We start from the raw sequence: 25,328 nt of genomic DNA on the forward strand, positions 1-25,328 counted from the left end.
CACCCCACTTCGTGGCTTCAGGTCCAAGAGGAATAACAGAAGGGCTGCAGAGAATCGTTACATGCCTCTGGATATACAAGTCACTAGACATGCTCAAGCTCTTCCAGAGGAAAACAAAAGACCAACATCGTCTGAGAACAATGGCGAGGAACAAGAACATGCAGAAAAGCTGGAAGAGGAATCTTCATTAACAGGTCACGAAACAACCGAAATGAACAGAAGTGGTGCACAAGAACACTGCACATCTGATGATACCACAGGCTACCATGAGGAGGTAGGCAACCAGAGGGCCCTGTCTACATCTAAGCATCTTACAACACAGGAACCTTCATTTTACACAGCCAACACAACTGAGGACAAACAGAACAGCTTGACCTGTCAGAATGCACAGAAGACTGCAGCTGCCACTAAGTTCAATGGGTCAGATATGGCTGACATAGCAACACTGGCGCACTCAGGCCAATCAACAACACATGATGTCACAGTTGGTGTAAAGACAATTGTTAGTGGCCTGGAATGTTCAAGGCGACAAACAGGTAATGCTGAGCAACTGCAACTCGACACAATGATCAAGGAGAAAAAACTTGATACAGACTTGGTGGCATATGTGGACAAGGGGGCTGCCCAACTGCACTTTCACTTGCACAAAGACAAAGGAAATGACAATGATGTTCCTGACAACTTTGCTACACAGACAACGGTGACAATCTCCAGAAGTGTGAGTCATGAGGAAGGGAGCGTTGGTGCTGCATTTGAGGACAGTGATGGCAGTAAGGAAGGAACTCCGACGCAGTCAAACAAACTGAGACAACTTGAGACAACTTTGCCAGAAAATGCTGTGCAAGATAAACCCATAATCAGCCACTCAGAAGAAAGCTGCAGATACTTGACAAGCCACATTAATGAAGGTGTCACCACTGAACAGTCCTGCACTCAATGGTTCAAGTTACAAGAATGTGAGAAGTTTGAAGGGAAGCAGCTACAAGATGTGAAAAGCAAACCAAAACAGGATGTGATCAAACAGCTCAAAGAAAGTGGCATTCCAGTACTCGTAACACAACCACATCATGCTGCCACACCAAAAAGGCCAGTAACAGCTACGCCAGAACATGACAACTATGAGGCAACTGTATTTAGCAGGTTACAGAAAACAAGAAAATCATCAGCAGAGGTCATCAATGAAAAATCACAGAATGAGTGTGTAAGCTTAAGTTATGACAGATGCAAAACTGATTCAAAATCACCACCACTCAAATCGACAGAAAATATACAACCTGGAAAGTCACATCACAACATCACTAAGACAAAGAAGCAAGAGGAGCCCAAGTCGTTCTCCAATGATGCACCTACAGGGCATAAACAAGGCAGACATATTGGAGGCAGAGGTGTTAAGAAGACAAAGTTGTCACTCAGCTATCTAACTCGGACAGCTAAAAACAAGGAAAAACATCCAGCAGATGTTAAAAATAAGGAAAAAAAATTGGAGAGTAAGCAAGTACATGCTTCAGTTTTGCAACATACTGCAGCATCAACAGCAAACAAAAGTGACGACAGTCAGAATGATGGGGCTGATTCTCAGAAGAATGTCTCCAGTGATAACGAAGGACACAAGATGTGCAAAAGGCCACTCACTGACAAATGCCCTGGAGGTGCTTGCACCAAGAGTGACAAACTAGACATTAGGCCTGCTTCAGCTTTGCAACCTACCACAATGTCAGTGTCACACAAAAGTAAAGGTGAAAGTGGGAATGATGCTGCAGTGACCTACAGACTTTATGAAGGGCAAAAGAAATGCAAAAGACCGCTCACTGACGAACGCCCTGCAGATGTTGGCAACAAGAGTGGCAAACTAAACAATAGGCAACAACCTGCTTCGGTTCTGCGACATACTGCAGCATCAACAGCAAACAAAAGTGACGACAGTCAGAATGATGGGACTGATTCTCAGAAGAATGTCACAGTGGTCTCCAGTGATCACGAAGGACACAAGATGTGCAAAAAGCCACTCACTGACAAATGCCCTGCAGATGTTGGCAACAAGAGTGATGTACCAGACAACAGGCAGAGACCTGCTTCAGTTTTGCAACATACCACAACATCAGTGTTAAATAAAAGTGATGACAAAAGTGGGAATGATGTTCAAAGAAATGCTGCAGTTGTCTCCAGACCTCAAGAAGGACACAAGATAAGCAAAAAGCCACTCACTGACAAATGCCCAACAGATGTTGACAACAGGAGTCAAAATCTGAAAAATGGGCAAAGAAATGCTTCGGTGTTACAACATACCACAATGTCAACATCAAAGAAAGGGTATGACAAAAGTGGGAATGATGTTCAGGAGAATGCCACAACAGTCCCTGAAGCTCACAAAGGCCACAACCTACATAAAAAGCCACCAAAGCAGTCTGCAGACATTAACAAGAAAGATAGCAATACAAAATTAACAAAAGTGGCGACCAAAAGGATTATTCAAAGAGATAATACACAATATGCTGCCATGACAAGACACAGGATGCAAAAAGAACAAAAGGAAATACATGAAAAGACATGTGGTATGCCAATTGACAGCAAGAAGGAATCGGGACGAGTTATAACAAGCAAAAGATGTATGGAAAGCACGAGCAATGCAAGGATGGACATTATGGCTGATTCCACAGCATGTGAACAACAGCAAGAGAATAATGAAACAGCAGCAAAGGAAAAAGTAGGCCACAATACGAAGCTGGTACCGGTGGCTGACAATGTTCGCATGGAAACAAAAGCTGCAAAGGGTAGGGGCATGGCAGGCCAGAGGGCTATTGTATACCCTAGACAACATACCAGAAAGGGTGCAGTGGCCAATCCAGTAGTGCTTGAAAAGTTCAGCAACGCTTGTAAAGAGTTACAAGAGGACAAGACAAGCAGTGATACCAATGCCAAGATGGTGGTGAGCAAGAATTTTGCTAAAGGTAGCAAGGTAACTACAAAAAATGCTACAGCCACTTCCTTGGAAAGACAATGCCAAACGAAACTATGTGATAGGACAGTGACAAGCTGTCCAATTCCCAAGACAAAAGTCTCATCTGCAAATGCCACACAAGAGGCAGCAGCTATGATGTGCTGTGATGATGCTGAGGCCATTCCTAATGAAGAAAATAGCAAGCATCCTAGTAGTCCTGCCAGAGAAGCTGTAACATGTACAGAGTCAAGGGATAATGTGCTGGCTAAATATAGCTTCAAAACTCCAAAGTCTGTAAAATCAGTTGAACTCCCATGCCCACAAACACCACTCAAGCGCAGAAGTCTCAGGGAAAAGAATCTGAGGATGCCAGCTCTTGGAAACGCTGAAACTGGAGCTGCTCTTGTGGATGACAAACAGAGCGATCCAGAAACTCCGTTAGGTTCCAGAGCCAAGTACACAAAACAAGAGGCAGAAAAGGCCAATGAGAAAAGGCTTGAGAGCTGGGCACAAGATATGTACAATGAACATAACCAACAAATTCAAGAAAAGAGTAAGGCATGGACAGAAAATGAGACAGAAAATGAAGAAGGACAACAGAGTGACCCAAGAAGCATGAAACAGCAGGAACTCACTTGGAGCTCCAACACTTGCTCTGACCATCCTAGCACCAAACAGCCTGTAATATCTACATGCGCTCGTGACAATGATGTGTGGGACAAATGTCAACAACCTGCAGTAAAATTATTCAGCCAAGATAAAGGCAACAGTGTGTACCTAGCACATCTTTCACAGTCAATGAAAGGAGATGTCACAAATGATAAGCAGCAGCAAAGTGACACAAATGGGGACATTGAAATGTCTCAGATGAGAAGCTCGGAGGATCTTCGCGGCTTGACACAGTACCCTACCCAAAATTTAGAAAGACTTAAGGCAGCTCAGAGTCTGTCCCCGACCACAGATATGCAAGAGGACAGTACAAATGAAATGGAACTAGACGAGGATGATGATCTAACTTGCTTGACACGAACATTAAATAGGATGCAAGCCTGCAGTCTTTACTCACGATATGAAGCCGGAACAGCTATCATTACAACAAATGCTACAGGCGATGCCCTTGGGAGAGAACCAAATGCTGAATCAGCTCTAAAAGGTGAAAAACAAGTAGCAAAAAGATCAAATCGGGAGATAACTGAAATTGAAGAACAGATAAGGAAACACGATATGACAAAGGAAGTAAGGAACACAAAAAAAATTTTAAATGATCCGAATGTAGGAACAGACCTTGAAGCCAGCGATGACGAAGATGACTCCTCCATTTTGTTCAGTATTGACGATGATGATGAAGCAGCTGCAAGTGATAGATCGCACAGCTTTTTCCAAATGAAGGCCACTCCAACTCCACTTAACTTTCTAAAGAGCTCTCAGGACAGAAATGATTCAGAGTCTGAAGAAGAACTTTTCCCCTGGCTCACTGACAAGGTGGAGCCCGAAACAAACAAGAGAAAAGGCAAACCATTGTCTCAGAACGCCTCTCACAAAAGTGGCATGAACAGACCAGATTTTAAACGGCTGCGTTTTCAGGAGGATTCTGGGAGACAGCCCAGCAATGCCATGCAGTTAAGGCCTGCCAAAAGAGTGACAATAGTCGATGCAGCTACACAGCAAACTCACAAGATGTATGGGAAACGACAGCACACTTTTCCCATTCCCTCCTACAAACGAGAGCACGTAAGGTCTTTTTAGTCTATTGCACTGGCATGCTCACCAGGCTGTGCAAGCATGCCTGTTTGCCAGCTCAATCTTTGGTCGCAAATTGAACAAAAGCTTGCACGACCTCATTCGTCTTTCTTACTGGCATGATCATCACTCTATGCATGTGAGTTCGCATGCCAACATTTTGGTAGCAATATTTGTGGGAGCAAGCATGGTCTCTCTCATTCTTTACATCGGCATGCCCTTTTAGATGGCATACATAAAGAAAGTAGCAGCAGGCATTACGCAGCAGTTCAATCAACAGGTTGTGAACAAGATAATGAAGCATTTCTTGTATATATTCCAACTGAAATAGTGAGGCATGGTCATTTTCCACAATGCGACTATGCTTCAGAGCCACTAAACATCAGTGACATAAGCAGTCTGTCGTAAAAGCTTGGCACAAAGCTAGCACAGCATGGTCTACTCTTAAGGGCAACAGCCAATCAGTATTTTGTCATCAGTAATAATCAAGATGCCTGCAGACAATTATTTATGCAAGAATTACAACCTAATACATCACACAGCAGACATTTTTCCAATGAGGTCAATTTTTTTTTAGTTATATCGGGTTCATTAACAGTTACATGTTCTACTACGAGTGGACCATACTATGCGTGAAGCAGCATCAGCAAAGCAGCTCTTATAAGTGACGAACTCTGTCATGGTGAACAATTCAGGGAACTTTATTCAGTTCCTACAAATTCAGGGCAGTTCTGTGAAATGGGACTTATAAGGCAAAGACAGTAGTGGTACTTTTATATGTTGTTATCTTAAAAACAAAGCAGTTACAACTGCTGAATGGTAACGGTAATAGCCACTGTTAACTGCCTAAATACCACTACAGGCTTTCCTAATAGCCATACATGCTATTCACTCTTCACGTCAATTCAACACATCACTGTCAACACTGCCTGTGAGACTTGTTCTAAGAGTGGCCCAACGAGACAGTTTGAAAGGAAATGGTTTTAGTGTGAAGCAGCAATGAGATAGTAAAGAAATGGCACCTACAGTAAATTGCATGATCAATTGCTTATTTCAGGATGGCTGTGACCACTCATCGGTCTGCACTGACCCCCCCCCACTCCTGTCTCGTCGAGAAGCTGAGTTCTTCGAGTCTGACAATCATGAAGACTTGGGCCACGATGCCGACGACTACGAAGTTTAATAAGTATTAACAGCTGGTTGCTCCAAGGATTTGCCTTTGTTGTACCAATGCTGACACAAAATTTCTTAGTGTTCTCGAGAATGAAGAACAAGAAGCCAGGGAAGTTGGTACATGTATAAAAGCCGGTGGGACTACCGCTCCTTTATTGTTAGAGTCTTCTTGGGGTAAAGCTTGAGTTGTTCCAGAGTCTGTTTTGGGTTTACGGTTGCAAGCTGCAAAGTGAAATAAAGTTCCGTTAAAGTTTCAGCCTATGTAAGCACATTTTTCTCACTGAAGTATCGTATAGACTCGTGCAAGGGCCACACCAGTGTAGGGGCTGCACCCCAACTTGGCAGCCCAAAATTTGTAAAAAAAATTTCCAATGAAGAAGCAATCCTGTACGATGCGCTGATGTACTGTGCGGGCATCGGTGAATTTTCGCGCGCTACGTACTTCCGCCTGCCACAACCAGATGGCGAGAGTTGTACATTGACCTCTGATGCAATAGTACGTCTGGGAATCTGGGGTGTGCACGAGGAAGACTGCATCAGCATCATTTTGACCAAAAGGTTCAGTCCCGTGCACCTCGTCAAAATTTAGAAAAAAAAAATGCAGCCCTGACACAGCCCTGACACAAGTCTATATGATAATAGCCATCAAATGCAAGCAACATTTCATACAGCTCTTTTGAAGCAGCCAAGTTGAACCACATTTTCCACAAACTATACAAGCCTTTATGCTGAAATGCTTATGCATTAAGCATTTCATGGGGAGGGATCTCGGAGAAGCGACAAGCTGCTATGGAAGCTACATAAATATAGCTGACAACTCTGATGAAGTCATAGAAACACAGGTTCATTTTGGACCTCAGTCAAATAAACATTCTGTGTTGTGATAATAAAAGGTAACTTGAACAAAGTTACACATCTCACAGTTGTCAGTTCTGGTATGCACACATTCTGGGTGTTCAAATAAATTAAAAATTGTGACACTCTTTGTTAAATGATTAGCTGAGGGTTACTAATGTTCATGTTACGACAAAATAAGACAGCTTAATAGCAAAGGAAATGAAGACAATCTAAATTGTGCACCCATATTGCGCACCTACAGGTGTGTCATATGTTCTGACGAAAGGAACTAACACATCTGCCACACTATAGAAATTGAGGAGCATTGGAACATAAGGGTGCAGAAAGGAGGATGAACACATCTACTCGGGTGCCTGGCCCATGGATTCCTGGAACCCCCATGTAGGGAGACATGACAGTGATGTCAGAACTTCTCTTCAAGTTGCACAGGTTTTAATGACAACAAATTCCCTACAGAAATTAAGTACTTACTTCTTGCCTACGCCAGTTCTTGAGTATCTTGAACCTGGTGAGTGGGTAGCCCAGAGAATCCAGATAGACTAGCAGTACACCAAGCTCTGCTGATGCTAGGAAGCGTCGAGTCAGTGTTCGACTGTTTGGCAACTTTAGACGAATTTGGACAACACGGTCAGAGGAGTCAGCTGGAGGCTCAGGAGGAACTGTAGGCTGCAGAGGACGCCATGGATATCACAATAGGTTAAGTTCTCTGGTTATGAATGGAAAGTTCAGGTGGGGAACAATGGCTGACACAGAGACCTATACATGTATGTACAGACTTTGTCAAAAATATATGGGCTACTCCACGTCTTCACCATATATGTCGTTTAGCTGTGTAGTACGATTGCTGTAGTGTGCCTGAAACTCTAGACCTCTCGATGATGATTGCAAAAATTCTTTTAATTCTGCAGGGCATTGGAACTTGTGGCATACCACAGCAACTCTCTTAATCTGTAGTCATCCTTGTGTTTTTTGACAAAGACTGTCAATGCACAAAGTGCACTGGACCAACTTTTGAGGGTGATGTAAAGAGGAAACTTTATGTAGAAGCCAACTCAAATTTTGCCAGAAATGCTTTCCTTTAGGCAGACACTGAGCCGATTTGAATGAAATTTGTTTCACTTACATGAGAAAGATACATTCTACTGACAGATGGAAGCTGAATTTTCATTTACACTATTAGCGATATTTCATAGAAGTGTGTAGGTAATATTTTGTTTTTGTAATATATTATTTCTTGCTTTGCACATTCCAATCAATGCAGTTCGCAGTATTGTTGTGTCAGTTTTCCTTGCAGAGTTATGAACTTGATGCTATTTATCGTTTCCTTTTTGCAATTTTTGGCAGCTCTGGAGAAATCATTCAAAGGCTTAACTAAAATGTTTGCTTTTAAACAAAACAAAGGACATCAAAATCAGTTCAGTAGATGCCAATCAAAATGATTTTTTTTTCATTCTTGTATATTTAGATAGAAGCTCCCCCTTAAACATAAACATAGTTACAACAACCTTAGCAGTAGCCCTGCTCCACTCTTCAAGATATATTTATTTGACACAGGTACTATTTGGTCTTGTGCCATCAGAGAAATGGTTGAAATTGAAAGGGTCAAATTATGACACTTTTTTGTTATTTGACATCACAGATAATACTAGAATATCACAATGTTACTTTGGGTTTGTGGTAGTGAAGTTCGTGAAGTGCAGTGTAAAGCGATTACATCTAGCTAAGATTTCTGGTACATTTACACTATTCATTGTTAATGGCAATCTAAAAACAATGCAATTTGAGAACTTCTCAAAGTCCCAGGCTTTCTCTGATCACACAATTCTGAAAGACGAAACAGCCACTACTCCACAAAAGCAATAGTTCAAAATGAATCCATCAAGTAAGTACAGCAACATATAATTAAAGGGTGCCAGTATGAAACATGCAAAGTAATCATCTCATAAGTCAAGCTGAAATGGTTATATAAAGGAAAGATCTTGCTAACATTTGAGAGAACTCTGGACATTGCAGAGCAAAATTTATCTTCAAATATGATTGCCAGGGTGTATACGGGCACATAAAGATCTAACTACAAGTGCACTTGCAGGCCAAAGCTTACCATCAAGCAAGGCCACAAATGCCACACAAGACAGTGTTAAAATCCTACACTGATGTGCACAATTGTATTCCTGAACAGCAGTAGCCATGGGAAACTATGACCAAATAACGATTCTTGCACCATAACAAAATGGAATAATGCTAACTACAGCTGTTAGTGAATAGGATTCAGGAGGTATAGAAATGCCATAACAATTAAAAAAAAAAGGGGGTTCCTTTTCACTATCCTCTGAGAACATGAACAAAGGTGCACTGCTACCAACCCTCTCTCTGACAGTGTAATGTGCGTGCAAGTCACGCAGGTCCAACAAAAAGTCCAGTACATTTTTTGTTATCCTCATAGCAACCACCCAGTGATCTTCTCACTCATACCACATCTACAGGCTTAATGTCTATGTAGGCAGTTAGGCAAGGAATGCTACTTGAGCTCCTATTGCAATTCATAATTGATGGGGATACCAAGATGACAAATGTGTGTTGGCTACCACAGACGGAGGCTGAAATAACTGAAACACAATTCTTTGCTCTATTACAAGTACTGCTCACAGCAAAGAAAAAAGATCTAGTCACCTTGTCTTTCTGTTCTCCCTCCCTGTTGCAAGTATCTTTATGCACACTATCACAAACAGGTCCTTTCGCAGGTTCAGAAGGACTGTCTTCAACAGCATTAATTCGTGCATCATTGCCAGCACATGATGTTGCAATGGCTGGCATCTCCTTCTCAGGCACTGTCATTGGCTGCTTGCCAAGATGTGGCTGTGGCAAATTTAAAGCTATGCTTTGCACACTTGAAAGGCCAAGCATGATTACTTCTTTTAGCAACTTGCCATCATCGTCATCATCATTATCATCGTCGTTGTCGTGGATTAAACAGTCGCTAACATCTGGCATTGCACAAGGAGATGTCAGGTATTGACCAGGAGGTGGCATGTCATTGGTAGCAGGCTGTACTTTAACACATGCAGTGCCTCCTACAAGCACTTGAGAACTTTTGTTTTGATGTTCAGAGACATTGTCCCGGAGACTTTTAGTGTCAGGGTCCGTGCTCTTGCCTCCAGAGTGTTGCAGTTTACCCACAGCGGCACGACCAAGACTGATCACTTCAAGCAATATCTTGCTGTCTTGCTCCTCATCACTGCTTTCAGACAGATGCTCATTTTTACTCTGAAAAGTACTACTTTCAGCTTTGGAGCAAATATGACTAGAGGACAACAGTGGCAGTTCTGCTGGGTTTTCTGTGATGCTCGTGGAACTCAAAACAGCATCATGCCTGCTGCTTTGAGCATACTGGTGTGGTCTCAAAGGGCTTGCCACTGAAACAGAAGATGTGCTTGAAGGCAGGGACTGCAAATACAATTCCGGCTGAGAAGGCACCTTCGGTGCTGGAGCGGAGTGTACCTTGGATGTGCTTGTAGATGTCACGCTTGCAGACAATTCTGGGTTTCCAGCCAGTGCCCTGCCCATCATCACAACTTCCTGCAACAAGCGGACATCATCCTCTTCATCACTACTATCTTGACATACTGTTTCCATTTGACCCATGCTGCCACGCATGCTACTGCTCTTGTTTGTGCAAAAGGTTGAACTAAAGTTTTGTGTGCAGGAGGGCTGGCTGATATCTGAAAAGCTTTGCCCAGCCACTGAACAGCCTCTCAGGCAATTGTTTAGTTCACTTACATTCCCAAAGCTATTGCTCTTCCAGGTGAGCTCTGGAGAGGTTCTTTCAACAAGACTGCTGACACTTGAGCTCTGCCTGGTGCTTACCACACTGAATTTGTGAGATGGCATTTCGTTTGGCAATGTATTATTCTCACTGGTATGCTGTTGACTTTGACAGGTTGTGTGACTAGATGGCAAAGGTGAGGATGAGCTGCTCTGAAGTGTGACAGATGTAGTTTTCCCCGGTGTTTCTGATGCTCCACTCCAGCTCCTGGTCTTTGGATTACAGTTTGATGACTGTGATACCTGCCAACCCAGTTGGATGCACTGCACTATGAGATCGGCACTGCCTTCCTCCTCATCAGAAACATCAATAAGGGCTTCTGCTTTAGCGAAAGACGGTTTTGGAGAATGCTCAGTCGACTCCCAATTCTTCCCGTCATCATGACTTATGCTGAGATCAGTGAATGATGCAGAATGGGAGAGTAATGATGGCGTGTCCTCTGTGCAGTACACGCGCAAACAGTCTTCTTCAAAAGATGGTGATGCTGTTTCGTGTGGAGAGTGAAGATGACAGTCATCACTGATTGATGCACGTTTATGGCACCGTGGTGACTTGGGATTGGCCTGGCTACTTTGGGATGACGGTCTTTGACAACCATCAGGTGAAGCTTCAAGCATATGTTCACCTGAACCCTGTGGATTAGGCCAGGCTTTGGCACTGCCCAGGTCATTCAGGGAAGGTGCATGGGAAAGAACAGACGGTGTACCTTCCGTGCAGTACACACGAACACAATCCTCAGCAAAGTAAGGCACAGCAGCATCTTCATGAGATGTGCGCATGACGCAGTTATCATTAAATGAGACATGCTTGTGTGTGGCATGAGATTTCTGAACTCGTTCACCACTCCATCTATGACTGCGACTATTATCAAAGGGCACAGGCTGTTTCTTTCGGTGGGGCCTCATTTGGTAGTCATCATCCCAGTCAGGGACAATGCCGCTTTGTGGACAGGTGTTCTCATTAGCTAATGAATAGGGGCTCTCAGGCCTTGAGTAGCCTCGTGGTGTGCCTTCTTGGGCATATCGCCGTGTTGTGTCTGCAAACACTTCAACTGCACCTTCATCAATGCCAGTGATGCTGTGAGGTGGCAGATGCGACTGGCCTTGCATGTGCTTCCGCCCATAATATGTGCCATCTACAAAACGTGCCTGTCCGTCACGCTCTTCTTCAAAACTGCTCTCCTGAAAGGCCCCATGCTCATCATCATGCCTTAGCAGTTTTTCAATGTTGCTAGTGTCGTCATCTTGAGTGAGAGAACTGAGGCTGGTAGCCTGTGACATGCGACAAGGAGTTCCTTCTTCTGCAAAACTTCGTGGGCAGTCTTGGAACACACCGCCAATTGGCTGTGGAATGGGCTTTCTGCAGGGGGGAAGTCGGAAAGCAGGTTCAGGAGATCTATGGCGTGGGCTTGGTGGCATTGTTTGGCTTGGAGAGTCTGGCAGATCACTGGGAGAGACAGCCCCACTTGTATGCTGGCTGCAAAAAAAGAAAGAGAAGAAAGAAAAGCTGGCTAAAGTTTAATATACAACATTATAGGCATAATCCAAAGTTTATCAAGTGAACTTACTAATGAGCGTCAACAACCAAAATGTCAAATGGTCACTCTGAATTTGAGGCTTACTGAAAGTTTGCTCCGTCAGAGATCTAGAGACTGAAACAACAACAAAGGGCTGCCACGATACAGACTTACAAATACCTTGAAGTCAGACCGCACATATATACAGCTATAAATTACGAGATGGCGTGAAACAAGATACACTTACTGCCTCAAGCAAAAGTGTTTACATCTAATAATAGCAAGGGTTTTTCTGTTCTTTGCAAGATTTGTATGAAGATGAAGACTATGTAAGCAACTAGTTGGTCCCTTATGCTACCACTGAGAAGTTGCTTCAGATAGCTGGAACAGTTTTCTTTCACACTTACACTTCAATCAAATTACCACATATAAATTTTGCACCACTTCAAGGAACAAAATTGTAAAACTTATTCAGTATGCATGTCATTAACCCCTCAGGTGCTACGGACACGCCTAATTCGTCAACGTGATATTGGTAAACTTTGCTTGGGATGAGCTATGCAGACGTCCCTCGTCCATGGCAATATTCCCGTTTTCAAAGCAATTTGGATGAATGAAGCGCGTCCACTTAGTTTTTCTTCTACCACACAGATGGCTGCACAGTGTCAGTGTGCAAAAGTTGCTTTTAATCTATCTTTGTGTTCTGCTACATAGATGGCAGCATTTTGTCAGCGCTCAAATGATGCGTTTTAGAAATCGCACTCTTTGGGCACCTATTCGCAGCAGGTCCTGAAGGAAAACCAGGACCTGGTGTGAGCCCTGTGGTATAGTTCCGTGCAATGTTCCATACTTCATGAAATTTCACGCACTTCGTGACCTGCCTCAGCAGTGGAAGAATGGGTGAAAAACTTTCTTTGGTGCTGAACTTTGCTTTGCAGAATAGTTGAGTTTAAAGCACCATAATATAAGGCATTTTCCTTGTTTACGACTGTATTCTTTGTGGCAATGACAAATAAACATATATATTGTTTAGCAAAGAGGTGAAATTTGGCTTGCACACGTAAAGTATGAAGTATATTGGTTGAAAATGCTTTAAATCGTTTTGGGAAGCTTGAAGATGTGTCATAGAATCAAAAGCAAAATAAGGTCACCAATGGTCTGAATAATAAAATGCATAAGAGGTTAACATTTAATTATCTAGCATTCACAGAATCGCACTGCCATTTATGAGAGGACGTTGGTGGCAGACATTCGCCATCACTCTTTAGCAGGAGAAGTTTCTAACGCAGTATTGGCTTCACAAAACACGTAAGTTCTCTGCAGGAAGTTTAGGAATATCAAAGGGCCAACGTATACGGCATCTTACGAGGTTGAAGTAGCGAAAAACACAAACGCAGTTGTAAATCTTCAGAGGAAACACGGGGAATACGGGAGATGGAAATTCAAGACGATGAGCAAAACGAGAACAAGGTTCTCATTTTCCTAACTGTAAATCTTCAGTAGCACCAAACAATATGCAGTGGCCTGCTCCAAGGTGTCAGGCGATAATCTGCTGCAATTAAGCAATCTTTAACAAAGAACCAAGAATATAATCACGACTTCCAATTCGGACAGATGAAGAGTAGAAAGCAACTTCAAATAATATAACGAAAAACACGTCCAATAACAGTCAAGTTCTAAACAAACAAACCAGTGCTAGCAGGACAAAATGGAAGTGAACGGAGGCATACCTCTGGTTGACAGCGAGGTTGTGGGCATTGAGTGCGGCTTGCCGATCCAGACTGCTGAGTGAACCGAGGGAGCTGCTTCGCGAGAACATCAGCGGTGTCTCGTTCGCAACGTTGACCTCATTGAAAGCCGTTGCCATCGTGACGGCTGCAAGAAAAGTCGGTAGGTTTGTGCTTCAACACTCATTAAAGTTCAAGTGCTGCGTGCTCGAGTCACGTATTACTACTTAAACAGTGAGGAACGAGTTAACGAAAGGGGCGCAGCGCTAGAGTATGCACAGCTCACAGAAGAACACAAACATTATATTTACCAGTAAAGGAACCACTTGGTCAGCGAAACCTGATCACGAAGTCACCCCACTTCTCCATCGCTCACGAAGCATTTCGCCGCTTTCAGTTGGCACTGGTTCGTAAAACCTGATCGCTTCTACCAGTCGGTTACTTAAAGTAGCGTACAAACAAGAAAAACTTCTATCAAAACAACGACAAAAACAACAAAAAGTGACAACACGATGCCCATGGCGACAGCGCTGAAGTGTTGATATCAACAAATTTCATGCAAAAATTAACACTGTATAAATAACCTCCATAAAATAAAACATTCATTAATGCATTTGAAGTAAGTGAGTTAATTGTTGGTAAGCTTTGATACTGTTAACAAATTGTTGAACATTTTGGGACTAAACTAGTCTAGTCAGGCCAACGAAAGCCAAGAACGGTTCACGATTTTGTTGACAGCCGCTGGATACGACACGTGTTTGGTGTAGTTGAAACGACTGAAACTGAGTTCTGTGAAAGCCATGAAGCAACGAGCGGGAAATAAACTCCCCAACAATCTGCCGCAGTTGCAAAATTTGATAAAACGTGACCCCTTATCCTACAAAGATGAGGTAGGTTTACTTACGTTCGTATCGGTCAGATGTGTTCAGATGTGATCTTTTTATAACGTCGACCTGCCCAAGCTACTTACTCAAAATCCTCGGCAGTTCTGGCGCATTTTAAATCCCAAAGAAGCTCGTACCATCAGCGTGACGAATGCAGCAGGCGACACCGCCACGGACGCCGAGTGCGCCGATATATTCAACACAGCATTTTTTTCCGTGTTTACAAAAGAAACTACCACTCCAGACTCTCCACTACCTACTAACATAACATCACATATGCCACCCATTGTATTTTCGGTAGATGGTATACTATCAATCATTGAAAAAAACAAATTATGTACTTCTTCTGGTGTAGACGAAATTAACTCAAAGATCCTAATGAATACTAAGCATATATCCGCGGCATGTTTCACTCTGTTGTTCACGCAATCATTGTCTACAGGTACTTTACCGGATGATTGGAAAGTGGGAAAGGTCGTTCCAGTATTCAAAGCAGGTAACAAAGACTCCCCCTTAAACTACCGCCCCATTTCATTAACTAGTGTTCCTTGCAAAATCATGGAACATGTCATATACTCGCATATCATGAACTTTTTAGACTCGGAAAACTTCTTTCATCCTTCACAACATGGTTTTCGTAAAGGGCTTTCATGCGAAACACAACTAGCTATCTTCCTTAATGATCTCCACGTTAATCTTGATAACAACGTTCAAACCGATGCAATCTTTCTAGACTACTCTAAAGCTTTTGACACAGTGCCTCATAACCGCTTGCTAATAAAATTATCTAGATTGAACTTGGATCCGCTTGTAGTACAATGGATAAAAGAATTCCTTACTAATCGTTCCCAGTTCGTCTTTGTCAATAACGTCTCCTCCGAACCCCTCCCTGTCACTTCAGGTGTCCCTCAAGGCTCAGTCTTAGGACCGCTTCTTTTCCTAATATACATTAACGATCTTCCGCTGCATGTATCTTGTCCTATTCGTATGTTCGCTGACGACTGTGTGATTTATCGTACTGTGACTAACATCTCTGACCAAGCATCTCTCCAGAATGACCTTAATAACGTGCAGGACTGGTGCAACCGTTGGCAAATGGCCTTGAACCCTAACAAGTGCAAATTTATTTCAATTTCCCGCCGTCGTAATCCTTATCTGCCTACTTACACAATTGCAAACGTCCCACTAGAATCAGTTCTAACGTATAAGTACTTAGGCGTAACCCTGTCCCACGACCTTTCCTGGAATGCGCATGCTACTAACGTAATCTCGTCAGCAAACAAGTCCCTTGGGTTCATGAGGCGTCATCTTCGTCATGCTCCACAGCACGTCAAACTACTCGCATACAAATCATTTGTCAGGCCACAACTGGAATATGCCGCCGCCATCTGGAACCCTCATCAAATATATATCATCAATGCACTCGAGTCGGTTCAGAATCGTGCGACTAGATTCACCCATTCTTCATATTCATATAACATCAGCGCTTCACACTTAAAGGCACAATCTAGCTTGGCATCTCTTGCTTTTCGTCGTCGCATCGCCACGCTCTCTCTTTATCACAAATTTTTTTACAGCTCACTAAGCCGCCCGCCTTACGTCACGCCATCATCTTCACGCATATCGCAGCGCACCAGCCATCAACTCCAAGTTTCTCGTCCTCGAACACGAACTGTCACTTTTCAATCATCATTTTTTCCTCGAGCTGCCAAGGACTGGAACGACCTACCCATTAATGTCGCTGCCATCACATGCCATTCACAATTTCTAGAAATTGTTAAAACTTGTATTTCAATGTAACACCTGCCTTTTCCTATGTTCACATGTTAACCACCCCTTATGTAATACCCCGAATGGGGTCTTTAAGGTAATAAAATGAAAATGAAATGTGTGTCGGTGCTCCCTTGTCATGCCGTGGCAGTTGTTTTTCTTGTTTCTTCATTGTGTATTGCCACTTTCTGTTCTAGTTCAATTTGCAACGCCACTACTATGAATCGTTGCTTCAAGCTTTCCGACTCCGTCCAGCGGAGCACAATAAGGAGTTGGACGATCTGGTGATGTTTTTGGCACAAGTCAGCCACTGTTATGAAGAAAAGATGAAACAGTTTCCACAGGAGATGATCGATCTTCTCAAAAATTACAATACCCAGCTCGATCCGGAAATGCGGATGGTACGTAAGCTTCAACACTTTCACATAATTTGCTCTTACATTATTTACAAGACCAATAATCGAAATGCCGTCGTTTTGTTTCTGAAGTTTTAGTTTTCGTGCAAGGCATTTGCTAAATTCTTTCGGCTCTGCTCAGTCTGGTGACATATTTAAGTTGCATCAGGCTTTGGAACGCTGCTGGTTTAGAGTATAAGAACTTTCAGCATTTGGAACAAGTACAGGAAGTGTATGAGCCTGGAGAACAGTCTATTGAAATTGATTTATTCATTATAGATTACAGGTTATAAAAAAGAATAATATACAGAAGGAGGACCCATAGTGAAACACTGTATCAGGACCTCGTGTTATTTATAAATATGCGTTTTCTAAAGCAACGAGGAGAACTACATTAAAATTCGTAAGATGTGAAAAACTCAGTCACAAATTAAAGGTGGAAGGCGATGAAGTGAAAGACAATGCTGGCGTTAACATTAACATATTTGGAGGCTGTTCTGGAGCTCTTTGGACGAGCCGGACATTGGGAAGTAAAATATGTTCGAGCAGTACTCGACTCAAGTCTCACTTAAGCCTGGCTCAACGAAGTGCGCCTTATGCTGTCTCGTAATTTGTTGCCATTGGCCAGACGCAACTGCAAATTCAATGTGAAGTAAGGTATAGTTGAGACAGAGGAAAATATAAAATGCACCAAGAGCAAGCAGCAGTAGCCTGTCTGAACCTGTGCTGCCACTTGCTATGGACTCGGATAAAATGACACACATGACTGCACTAGTTCATGGTTCAGGCCAGAATACGTCACCAAGTCAGAGATGTGCACTATCAGTGTAGCAGGCAGTGTGTCTAACTTTCCTTTCTTGTTGGCTTACTGGTGACAGATTGTTGTTGGCGAGAGCATTTCGAAAACTGGGTATAATATATTTAAAACAAACACCTCTGACTACAGTAGCTAATAGAAATGCAACATGGAGTCAATGGTGCTTGTGAGGCAACATAGTAGAGTCTATGGTGCTTAACTGGCTCCTTGTTACTTGGAATTTGATGCTGCCAGAGCCTATAGTGCATTACAAAAGTTTCATTTCTGTATCTAGAAGCAGGTGTTGTGGACTGGCTTGTTTCTCACTGCTTCAGCTAAATTCAGCTGAAAAAGTTATTTTGTTTCTTATCCTTGGCTCTTGTGCACAAGCAATGCTCAGCTTGAACATTGTTCTAGTGTGCTGTGCTTGCTTCGTTGTTTTTATTTTTGTTTGCTGTAGGTCAAGACACTTGTAACCCAAAAATCTTCCCACAACATTATCCTTCACAATATTATCTCAGCATTGCCCATCTGATGTTGCTTGTGCCTTTTCATCATTGCCTTTTGTCATCTCTGTGTCCATATGTGGACAAATGCTCATAACATTAGTGCTCTTCATTTTGAAGACAGAGACTACTGAGTAATATTGTGACATTTATGAGCAATATGCTCCAGCTAACTTGTGCTGCTATTACCACTATTACTTACTATTACTATTACCACTATTACTTACTATTACCACAATTGCTTTTGTGCAGACATTCTGCAAAGCCCTAATCCTGCTTCGCAACAAGGGTTTGCTGCAACCAACAGATCTGCTGGAACTCTTCTTCAGCCTGCTGAGGTGCCAGGACAAGTCCTTGAGGATCTTCCTCAAGAACCACATTATCCAGGATATCAAAAATACCAATGCCAAACGAAAAGATGCCAAGCTAAACTCGGTATTTCTTTTCATATTTTTGAAATAGTTATCAAAAGCACCCTGTGTGTGAGAAAGGTTCTTAGCCAGTATATCCAACCAGCAATAGTGGGTGTTTATATATGTTTTTCCCAACTGCTTGATGCATTTGGTCTCATGTCGAATGTAGTAAGTGCAGTGTGTAGAAGTAATCGGAAATTGTTTCTTCAGTTAGTTCCTTAATAGGTCATAAATATGGAGAGAACTTTTAAACATCGCCATAGATTGAGCGTTCCACACTGTCGCACGAACCAATTTTTTTTTTATTCATTTATTCCTAACACTACCAATAAATGGAATCATGTGCCGGCCTCAATTGTTAACATAACTGATACATCTGCTTTTAGAACTACTATTGAAGAATACTTTTGTTAATCTGCACTTTATATTTTTTTTTTATTATTATACCCTGTTATCTGCACATGCTCTGCATTTCGTTCCACTCCCTTCTGTAATGCCTTTGGGCCTTGAAGGTACAATAAATAAATAAATAAATATGTCATATATGTCATATTTCAGCATTAGAATTGGCTATGACACTGCCTATCAGCTGCACATGTGCCATGAAAGTTGACTTTAACAATGGATACAATTCTTTCACGGAGTAGACAGGCAAGCTCACAATGAGATTAGTAGGAAAGTTTGTTTTTCTTTCTTGGAAACTCCTTTCAGGCCTGTGGCATGTATGCAAACAAGCTGTTTCTTTATCCTTTGCTTTCAGACACTGCAGAACTTCATGTTTACCATGTTGAAGGACAGCAACCTAGTTGCTGCTAAGACATCTCTTGTAAGTAGCAATGATTTTGTGAAGTAGGTTAGAGGCAAACCACCACTGACTGACTCTCAGTACTTCTCGGCACTTTTTGTAGAGTGATAAAAGCAGCACAACTGTATTTCATATGGCCAGGGATTGCTCACACCCCTGCTCATGTTGCCCCAAACAACACAGTTTTGGCACACCACAGTTTAACGAATATGTCTCCCTTAGTTTACTGTGGCTCAGAGGGTAGGATCTCTGGTTCCCTCAATTTTTTTTTCTTCCTTTCACACCAAGGCTTTCAAAATATCAGGTACACTTGCTATGTTGTGTGCCTCACTTTCTTCTGCATTTCTGTTGTGGTGGTCAGCAATCCAGCAAAATTTGATTTCTCTCTCCCTTTACGCAGTAGCAAAGATTTGCTTGAATGTTGGGCGCACCATTTCAGCTCTTGTTGTAAACCTCGCCCACACTTGATAGGCTTCTTGCAGAAGTGCTTCCATCATGCACACTCGGCGTCTTGTGACAGCTCAGAGCTGCTGATTTGCTCGCAATGGTGGCGAGGTAAAAAACAAGTTGCTCAAGTATAGGAGTTCAAGATGTTGGTTGCAAGCAAGTAACATCTGCAGCAGCAGTGTCAACTTATTTGAAGTCTAGTGCAACACGTCTCCCGTAGGTCTCTAGCTACCCTTCTCTCGTGTCAGTTGGACCCATCCTTTGCCAACATATTTCCTAAGCTCCTTGCTTCATTTAATCTCACTTTAAGCGGCGCTTTACTTCCCTCAGTGCCCATTGATCAGCTGTAACAGGCAACCAGTCATCTGTTTGTTCGGAAGGCTCCTTAGCTTAAGCTAATTCCAGTAAACGTTCCAGTGAAATGGAAAGAGAAATAAGCGAAGCTTCCACACCGAAAAGTTGGATGCACATATATGTGTGAGTGAACATTCAGTCCATCTCACTGATAAAGAACTTTGATTTAAAAATTTTTCGCATTAGTCCAAGTGTTGTTGCCCTTGTCCAGAGAGGGTGTGGCTAGGCTTCTTTCTTTATCATTTTTTATAAATTTTGTTATTGTTCTTGGTTTTCTACGTATGCGTGGCGGAGATTTATGGAATGTATTCGCAATAAACTTAATTTGCAAGTCCAGCATTGTCCTGTCCATTCCTTTTACTTCTGCTTGTTTCTATACTTGCTGGAACCCCCTATACATTTTAAAGCTAACTACATGAGCTTATTATGAAACTGTTAGTGAGGGAGCTGGCACTGTTTCTTGATGTAGAGCAGAAGGCTTTTACTAACACATAGACTTTTTTTGCAGTTCTGTTTGGTCTAGACAACTGTAGTCAGGTGCCCTGTGCTTAAATATGTCGTAACATCTTTAGAAATTCTTTAAGGTGTGTCAACATGGGGTTCTCTTGTTTTTCCTCTTTTCTGTTTGATCTGTTCACAGGATGTCATGGTGACTTTATACAAAAAGAATGTGTGGAATGATGCCAAAACAGTCAATGCCATAGCCACAGCTTGCTTCCACAAGGCAACGAAGGTGAGTGAAGAAGCATAGGCTTGTGCCAGTTTTATATTGACTTAAGTTTTTCGTAGGTGCTGGCAACTGCTCTCACCTTTTTCCTTGGTAGCGATGAAGAGGAAAAAAAGGAAGATTCAAGCAGTGAGTCTGAGGTAGGGTGTTTAGTGTCCTCTTTGCTAAACCATGCTTTAGAAAGGGTGCAGCTCGTAAATGCCCTTTTATTTGCATCGTGTGCAGCCTGAAGGACCAAGCATACAGGAAATCATCATGGCTCATCGTGTAAACAAGAAGTCGCGGAAGAGGAAGCGTATACTTGACAAGAGCAAGCAAGCCCGGAAGGTGAAAGGGCATATGTAATTCAACCATGGTTTCAGTTTGTTTCAGTTTATTGAGCATTCTTTTTCACACAATGATAGTGGTTACACATTAAAAAAAATAACACAAATAAAATGAAACAGTGAAAAAGATGCAAGGAAAGGAATTAAAAGCCACTGAAAATAGCAGCTTCACGGGATTCCTGACCCTGTGCTACTATCTGTTGCTCTCAATATGCTCGCGAAATGCAAAAAGATACCTTGTGACGTGCTCGCTTGTGCACCGTGATTGCAGCGCTCCCAAACGTTCTGCACACAAACGAACATAGCACTTAGCTGGATGTGCTGCTGTTGTGTCTGCTTACCACTGTCATGAAGCGCCGCGAGAAAAGTACATCACTGGCATAAATCGCATGGCCAATATCGCATGGCCAATGCCTGTGTCACTGCCCTGTTGCCTTCTAAGCGGCAGCACACTTTGCTAGATGCTATGTTTGTTTGTATGTGGAATGTTTTGGAGCAGTGCAATCACAGTGCGCAAGCTGGCATGTCACGTGGTATTTTTTGTGTTTCACAGGCATGTGCAGTAAACAGCAAAACACTAATAACTAGTAGATAGAAAGTTAAGAACTGTTTAATCGAACGTTTCACAAACCGTTCTACAACTTCCTAATTGGAATCTTTTGCCTAACTTCATTGCTTCAGAAGTTGGTTAATTAATCTTGAATAATTATGCAATTAAGCAGAACGTGAAAAATAGGGTGACTTACTCCATACAGTAGTCATCAACATGCATTTGGTCGCATCATCTTGTAGACCTTTTCATCAGGCGAGGAGGAAAGGGTGTGCAGCGAGCCTTTCCTACTAGCTCATTGATGCTTTTCAGCAGATTGTAGGCTCAGGTTCTAGACTGCTTAGCTCGGTCTAAAACCTGCATTTAAAACTTCTCCTTTCCCTAGTTCCCTGTGTTGGGAAATGGCAGCTATTAGTGACGATCCAATGAAGTTCACCCAATTGTATCCCGGCTCCTCCCAAGGTCTTGGCCAAGCCCCTTTAGTTAGGGGCGAGGGAACGGGTGATTCCCCCCTGCTGTTAGAGGTCGCGCACTTGTATTGCACCACACACACACACCCTTGAGTCCATGGCAGGCCTCTGTTGTTAATTCACAAACACAGGAGAAGCAACGGTACCCGGCCGTAAGGCGTTGTCGGCACACATACACTATCAGCAATTTGTGGACACAGGATTGCACAGAGACACCACATATTTCGAAGTATTCGCATTCCTGCCTTCTTGGCAAGCTTCTCAATGCACACAAGGGGCAGAGAATACACAGGGGTTCCTAAAAAAGCCATCGGGACGTCACAGTCGCGCCGACGACAAAAAGACAATAATCTCTAAACCTGCCTTCCACCTGTTTCAGCCGCTTGCCTGAGTGGCATGCAATAACTGTCTTGCTCGTCGGTTCCTATTCCTACGACCTTTTGGCGCCAGTTGATCGGTGCTTCGCCGAATCGAATAATGCCGCACCATGACAGAGAGGGATCGCATAAAAAGAATGCAATGACTATTTGTGAGGACGAAATTTCCGTAATACCAGTGAGTGCGTCATAGAGAACGGGACAAACAAAACCAAGAAGAAAAAAATTTGTTGTCATCTCTTTTCTCGAAAAAAAAAAAAGGAGACCGCAGGTCTTTTACAAAGCTTTAGACAGTAGATCCAAGGTTAGCATATGCTACCTCTCCTGTTTGTGGACGAATCGAAGTAGAATTTTGGTATGCGCATTGCTGCTGACCTGACTTCTTCTGTACGCTAAGCGACCTTCCCCCAATATTCCTACAATGTTTCATTAAATGTTCATTGTTCTCCTAAGAGCCCTAATATGCTAGGAAATGTTCATGAGAACATGTTAATTACTGTGCCTTTTTTTTTCTCTCTCTATTTTCTTCATGCTTTTCTAATTTTTCCATCCTAGAAACAAAAGAAGGACAAGGCACAGGTTTTCAACTTTTCTGCACTTCACCTCATACACGACCCACAATGTAAGCAGTGGGCAATATTTTCATCACAATGTTGTTTTCATAGATGTCTCCTGTAGTAGTAATCAGTGTGCTGTGTGCTTACTTTATAATCAAATATCTTACAGCCATGGCTGAGAAGCTGCTGAAGTCTCTGCAAGACATGAACGAGAAGTTTGAAGTGAAGCTTCTTGTCATGAACCTGATTTCACGCCTTATTGGCATTCATGAGGTAATACTTTTTTCACAAAGTATTGTTAAAGATACGCAGAAGGAAGATCAGTAGAGTACACTTATGAATTTTCAGTCACCTAAGTTTCACAGTGCACAGAGGTTTTATGCCACGAAGTTATGAAAATGTGAAAGATAAGTGTCTCTGCCACCATCAAGTTCTGGAAACAGCTCCTCCTAACATCAGGTATTCTGAGACTTGGTTGCCGGTGTTGGTTTATTGTTAAATAAGACTTACAGCATGTGAGAAAACAAAGATTGTCGAACCCAGCCCCTTCCATAGTTTTTTGTTCCTGCATAAAAAAAGGCCTCAGCTCACAAAACACTGCAAAATCTAGGATGGCCAATAATGATGTCAGAGTGACACAAATGCTGAAAAAAAAAAAAAGACTACTCGCCTAACTTTATGTGTTGTTTCCTTTTATTGAGTCATTAAACTTGCCCATACCTTCAAAATCATGGTTAACTTCAACATATTTCTTATTCTTTTACCAGCTCTTTGTGTTCAACTTTTACCCCCTGGTCCAGCGATACCTCCAACCTCATCAAAGAGGTGAGTCTCTGCATATGTGCTCTGTCCAAACTCATGCTTGCCAGTGTGCACAGGTGTTTTGAGTTTCTCGTGAAACATTCCCAAAATTTGCCTGTTTCATAACATGTTGTGTATGACTCATAATTTCAACACTCTTTCTCCAGAGGTCACAAAGATACTTCAGTATACTGCACAGGCTTCCCATGAGCTGGTTCCACCAGATGCAAGTGCTACATCTTTGTTCATTTGGTCCAGCAGCACTCGGTGCACAGTTTTGTCTTCTTCTGTTCTATTTCTGTTTGTAACTGCATTTATTCTGCTCCTTCCAGGTTTTAGAGCCAGTGTTGATGGCGATCGTCAACAATTTTGTTACGGAGCGCAACTCAGCTGAAGCGATGACTGTTGGGTGCGTAGACCATAAAACCATGTCGAAGACACACAAACGTGTTTTCTCTGTTTCTCATTGTTTGTCTACATCAAGATTTTTGATACTATACACCAGCTAGGCCTTAGCGGAACTTTTCAGATCTGTGTATCAGTCATGCATTTGTTTAAAAAACTTGCTTGAACTGAGCGCAGCTCATGCTGATGCTGTCCTTGCTTCATTTGTCTTTTCAGGTTGAACGCAATTCGAGAAGTCTGTGCACGGTGTCCCTTGGTCATGAATGGAGATTTATTGCACGACTTGGCTCAATACAAGTCATACAGAGACAAAAGTGAACTTTTATCTTCCTTTTATCTTTTTGTTGTGTTTCACAGTTATTTAATTATTCAGCAATTCTCATACAGGTTCATGCTGTTGTAGGAGTTTGTATTTTGTGTGGAATTCGTCCTTTGCAGCACTGTGACCATGTGTGCCCTTCTTATCATGAAATACAGTCAAACATCTGTATAACAAAGTCGCTAAAATTGGTACTTTGTGTTGTTATATTGAAATTCACCCTTTTATGCAAATAAGTACAGTCACTGATCAATTTTTCTTACACGGAAAGGGGCTGCAGAATTTTCCGAATTATCGGGCAATTGAAAAAAGCAAATTTGAATGAGAAAACGATTCATTTTGTTAAATTCGGGAGTCAGTGACGAATGATACGGTTTCATGCCACGTACATTGGCTATATCATCTCGGCGCTATGAATTAAGCGAAGCCAGCCACGCTTTTGCATGCACTAGGACGACGCTATTGGGAAAAGCGCCGGCAGCGGGGAGCGAATGCTTCGTCTGCCTCTTGCCCCAATGGGTCACCGAAACTCGAGATTACGCAACCTCCAATACCAAACTCGCGGTAAGACAGCCTACATGGTGCCACGGCGTCTTGGCACGCCAACTCTTTGCACACGTGGCAGATTACCTCTAAAGCAGGGCGCACGGC

General features: G+C 42.5%; 3 protein-coding genes across 4 annotated transcripts in view; 2 read left to right on the forward strand and 1 right to left on the reverse strand.

The window, feature by feature from the left end:
• The first annotated feature begins 61 nt into the window (after window positions 1–61).
• Window positions 62–6,107, forward strand: LOC126536633 (uncharacterized). The gene is made up of 2 exons (XM_055074116.2): window positions 62–4,669; window positions 5,736–6,107. Exons 1-2 carry the CDS (start codon window positions 62–64, stop codon window positions 5,859–5,861), a joined length of 4,734 nt encoding a protein of 1,577 aa, XP_054930091.1. The 3' UTR covers window positions 5,862–6,107.
• LOC126536867 (uncharacterized) lies at window positions 5,970–14,274 on the reverse strand. Its single transcript, XM_050183892.3, has 5 exons — window positions 14,087–14,274; window positions 13,779–13,923; window positions 9,380–12,008; window positions 7,181–7,375; window positions 5,970–6,073 (listed from the first exon to the last, which is right to left on the reverse strand). The coding sequence occupies exons 2-5, from the start codon at window positions 13,913–13,915 to the stop codon at window positions 5,993–5,995; spliced, it is 3,042 nt and encodes a 1,013-aa protein (XP_050039849.1). The 5' UTR covers window positions 13,916–13,923; window positions 14,087–14,274; the 3' UTR covers window positions 5,970–5,992.
• A 211-nt stretch (window positions 14,275–14,485) lies between these two features.
• The window catches only part of Mys45A (SDA1 domain containing protein Mys45A), a 32,112-nt gene continuing 21,269 nt past the window's right edge, over window positions 14,486–25,328 (forward strand). Inside the window, exons 1-13 of one of the 2 annotated variants that reach the window (XM_055073588.2) lie at window positions 14,486–14,665; window positions 16,627–16,830; window positions 18,379–18,561; window positions 19,300–19,365; window positions 20,786–20,878; window positions 20,935–21,012; window positions 21,098–21,199; window positions 23,151–23,217; window positions 23,322–23,425; window positions 23,920–23,977; window positions 24,121–24,179; window positions 24,286–24,362; window positions 24,575–24,672. In XM_055073588.2, the coding sequence (XP_054929563.1) occupies window positions 14,576–14,665; window positions 16,627–16,830; window positions 18,379–18,561; window positions 19,300–19,365; window positions 20,786–20,878; window positions 20,935–21,012; window positions 21,098–21,199; window positions 23,151–23,217; window positions 23,322–23,425; window positions 23,920–23,977; window positions 24,121–24,179; window positions 24,286–24,362; window positions 24,575–24,672 (1,279 nt within the window). In that variant the 5' untranslated portion in view covers window positions 14,486–14,575. The remainder of the gene's footprint in view (window positions 14,666–16,626; window positions 16,831–18,378; window positions 18,562–19,299; window positions 19,366–20,785; window positions 20,879–20,934; window positions 21,013–21,097; window positions 21,200–23,150; window positions 23,218–23,321; window positions 23,426–23,919; window positions 23,978–24,120; window positions 24,180–24,285; window positions 24,363–24,574; window positions 24,673–25,328) is intronic. The other variant, XM_050183666.3, reaches the window with a different exon arrangement.

Source organism: Dermacentor andersoni, chromosome 4, assembly GCF_023375885.2.
Source record: "Dermacentor andersoni chromosome 4, qqDerAnde1_hic_scaffold, whole genome shotgun sequence".
Lineage (NCBI taxonomy): Eukaryota > Metazoa > Arthropoda > Arachnida > Ixodida > Ixodidae > Dermacentor > Dermacentor andersoni.

Excerpts from the sequence above, each read along its gene's own strand:
- LOC126536633 (XM_055074116.2), top strand. The coding sequence starts at position 62 with ATGCCTCTGGATATACAAGTCACTAGACATGCTCAAGCTCTTCCAGAG. Across the intron at positions 4,670-5,735 it reads CCTCCTACAAACGAGAGCAC|GATGGCTGTGACCACTCATC; the intron begins GTAAGGTCTTTT and ends TGCTTATTTCAG.
- LOC126536867 (XM_050183892.3), bottom strand. The coding sequence starts at position 13,915 with ATGGCAACGGCTTTCAATGAGGTCAACGTTGCGAACGAGACACCGCTG. Across the intron at positions 12,009-13,778 it reads AACCTCGCTGTCAACCAGAG|CCAGCATACAAGTGGGGCTG; the intron begins GTATGCCTCCGT and ends CTTTTTTTGCAG. Across the intron at positions 7,376-9,379 it reads AGGGAGAACAGAAAGACAAG|CCTACAGTTCCTCCTGAGCC; the intron begins GTGACTAGATCT and ends CGTCCTCTGCAG.